We start from the raw sequence: 3,303 nt of genomic DNA on the forward strand, positions 1-3,303 counted from the left end.
CATCAACCTATGGGAATACGACACCTATCTAAGCATTCATATATAAGGTCCCTCAGTATTATCAGCAGTTTTCGCATTGCTCAATAGCTAATTACCCTCCTCCATCCCCAGCTCCTCCTCTGTCAGTCAGGATTCAGCCTTCTGATTCTCCTTTGAATCAGACTAATTCTAAAATGTGTACATAACATTATTGAACTTTAACAATATCTGCAATACATTTATGTTGGTTCTGTTCTGTTTAGCCTGGGGGGGTTATTGCTGCTCTCCCTGCTCTCATCCATGCTAGGCTGCATGGATGCGCAGGGAGTTCTTGCCCAGAACAGAACCATACCGCCAATCCAAACTGTATGCTAATTGTCAATCATCTTTGACGATAGTGGTCCTTACAGAAATATGCTTTGTATATTTTATGTTCTACAGGAATTAATTGGAGTTCAGACTCATGTGCACTATATTTCATGAACATTACTTGTTTAGTGTTCAGAGTTTAAGGGTGTAACGGTACGTGTATCGTGTACCAAACGGTTCACAGGCAAATTCCAAATGGAAGTGATCATCCCTATCCCCTTGGAGAGGGGACCTTTGGAGTGAGCAGGGCACGTGCGTGCCATTATGTACTTGTTTGGAATGCACTTGGCAAAGGGAGCGATGTAATTTCTTAATTATCTTTATCCATTTGGAATTTGCCCGTGAACCGTTCGGTACCGATACTCCTACCGGTACACCCCTATCAGAGTTGCTATCTACTAAGAACAACTAACTAGTCACTAATGAGGTTTTATGTGGTTTAGGATGCTGCCTTAGTAGTCAGCTTCCTATGACAGCAAGACAGCTTACTAGATTTTAGAACAGAGCCAAAGTGTATTTTTGGAGGTTAATGCTCTCACTGATAAATTAAAATAGAAATAAATCATACTGAGAGAGAGACAGAGACGTTTCAGTGTTTTTACCCATTCAGGTCTTGTCGTGTGGTGACGGCGAGTGAAGATCCGTCTCGGCCTGGTCTGAGAAGCATGTTCCCACAGTCTGGATGTCTTTCTAACAGCACCTCAGCTTCAGTACGAGACACAGGCCTGAAACACCTGCCAAATAACACAGAAGCACAACTACATTAACATTTGTCTCAAGTATCCACTAAGAATGTGATTATTCACATCAGTTAAGTATGCAGAAGATTTTGGTAAAGAAAGCCTACAAATGACAAGGATGATCTACAAATAGAGGTCAAAATAAAACAAAATGATCTAATCCCAGCCAAACAGTTTTTAAGTATTGAGAAGTGGTACCTTAGTAAGCGGTGTCATTTTAACAAGAACGTGGCAAAACATGACAATAGTAGCATATACAGTCTGTCAATAGATTTTAAAGTTCAACCCCAGTGCATATACCTCATAAAACATACATCTTTGGAAAAAAATCCAAATGAAGATAGGATCTCTAAAACATCACATATATTGGCTCAATTTGGTAGTTCTGCGAACTGACATATGAAATTAGTTTTACATTGTCTTTTTATTGCTGGGTAGGACACAATGTAAATCCATTAAATTTTTCATCTGTTTTATCAGGCAGGCAAAAAGTACCAGCCCTACTTCTATAAGAGCAATATTAACAGTGATGTTTTAGCTATGCATAAACACTCAGACAGTCAAGAATGTCATCTATGAACCTTCTCCCCCAAACCCACTCGCTCACATAAACAGATACTCACGCAGGTATTTCCCCCACCAGTGGGAGCGAGAGCGGGGACGAGGGGGCTCTGGAAGACACGCGTTCCTGTCGACGCATTTTTTCTTTCTCCACGACTTCTTTCAGCATGTGCAGCTGGCCGGGCAGGAGGGTGAGAGTCGTGGGCACAGCCAGCTGGAATCAAACCCAAAGCATATGTCATTCTATTCTGCACGGTTAAATATACAGTCCATAGTGACGCTTTATGCATGGGGACTCTGATCTCTTTATCTATGAAAACAAGTGAGCAGAATCTCTAAAGCAGTGTGTGGGAGGTGTTTTGGTGGTGTTGAACTAGAGCCAGTGGATATGATGCTGATAAATAGTTTTTATAACACCTGGTCATGTTTTATGATGGACGGAACATCGACTTTATTATACATCTAAAGTCCAACAAAAACATTCATATAAACTGGTTTAATTATAAAAAAGATAATATAAGTTCAAAATATAACTTCTTGAGAAATCTGAAAAAACACATTCACAATACTAGATTTACCAAAGTCTACAATAGTCTAAAAAATGAGCATAAAATAAAAAACAAGTAATCTAAAATCTAAAATAGCCCATTATAATCCCACTTCCTGTTTTCCAAAAAGCTTTTGTTACATTCATACCAAATCCTTCCTAAACCAAAAGAAACAAAGGTATCTGTTGCATTGTTTAAACATGGTCATAAAACTCAAACCCTGCAGTTCAAAGGTCTGAGATTTCATTAACAAACTCAGAACAACAGTATTATTCAAGACTATGTGCTAAAAAGAATAAGTCTGACCGGAATTTGTTGTTCTGCAGGAGAAGCTGTAAGTGTTTATTGACATCCAAAACTTGACCTGCTTCTAGTGTGCAATAACAAAACACTAGCGCTTTTAAACTAGCATTATGACCATTTATGTAAGGGCATAAACTCATCTGTGAGACTAAAGAATATATGTCAACTTCTGTTAAAAAACATTTCCTCATTTGATTGAACGTACATCTACGACAGAGTAGAGAAAACCTTTCCACAGCTCACGCGCCTCCAGATTTGGAGCCTGAGAAGAAAGAGAGAGACATTGACATTAATTATATTATAATTAATAACTATAACTCGATGCAATATTTCCTTACACTACTGCATTGCATTAGAGACATGCAATATCTCACAGTCAGTTAGATCTCCATTCACATTTATTGATTTAATCAATACTTTTACTCAGCAAGGATGCATTAAATTGATCAAAAGTGACAGTTCTGAGTTGGTAATCTTTATATAATTAATCACTCTAGTAGACCTCTGATCGGCCCTAATTCTGAATGCATAATCAACAGCTGATAGTGATCCTACACTGTACAGTAAGTGCCGTTTAGTCTTGACCTGACCATAATATGACCTAGAGCTGTGTGGAAGTGTTATAAATGGCATCAGATGTGGTGAGGCGAGTAAATGATAAAAACTTTTTTTTTTTGAGGTGAACTAACAACTCAAAATAACACACCAGAATAAACACACTTTATAAGTGATCACATTCCGTGAACATCTATGTAAATATTAAGCTCCCACACAGTGTGATTTTCCAGCAAACTTTGCGTGTT

At 38.3% G+C, this 3,303-nt stretch overlaps 1 protein-coding gene across 1 annotated transcript; it reads right to left on the reverse strand.

Moving 5' to 3' along the window:
• Positions 1-946: 946 nt before the first annotated feature.
• Positions 947-2,772, reverse strand: LOC107662973 (signal-transducing adaptor protein 2-like). The gene is made up of 3 exons (XM_016453108.1): positions 2,706-2,772; positions 1,712-1,863; positions 947-1,082 (listed from the first exon to the last, which is right to left on the reverse strand). Exons 2-3 carry the CDS (start codon positions 1,816-1,818, stop codon positions 947-949), a joined length of 243 nt encoding a protein of 80 aa, XP_016308594.1. The 5' UTR covers positions 1,819-1,863; positions 2,706-2,772.
• Positions 2,773-3,303: the final 531 nt, after the last annotated feature.

Source organism: Sinocyclocheilus anshuiensis, unplaced genomic scaffold (genome assembly GCF_001515605.1).
Source record: "Sinocyclocheilus anshuiensis isolate Anshui unplaced genomic scaffold, SAMN03320099.WGS_v1.1 scaffold1659, whole genome shotgun sequence".
NCBI lineage: Eukaryota > Metazoa > Chordata > Actinopteri > Cypriniformes > Cyprinidae > Sinocyclocheilus > Sinocyclocheilus anshuiensis.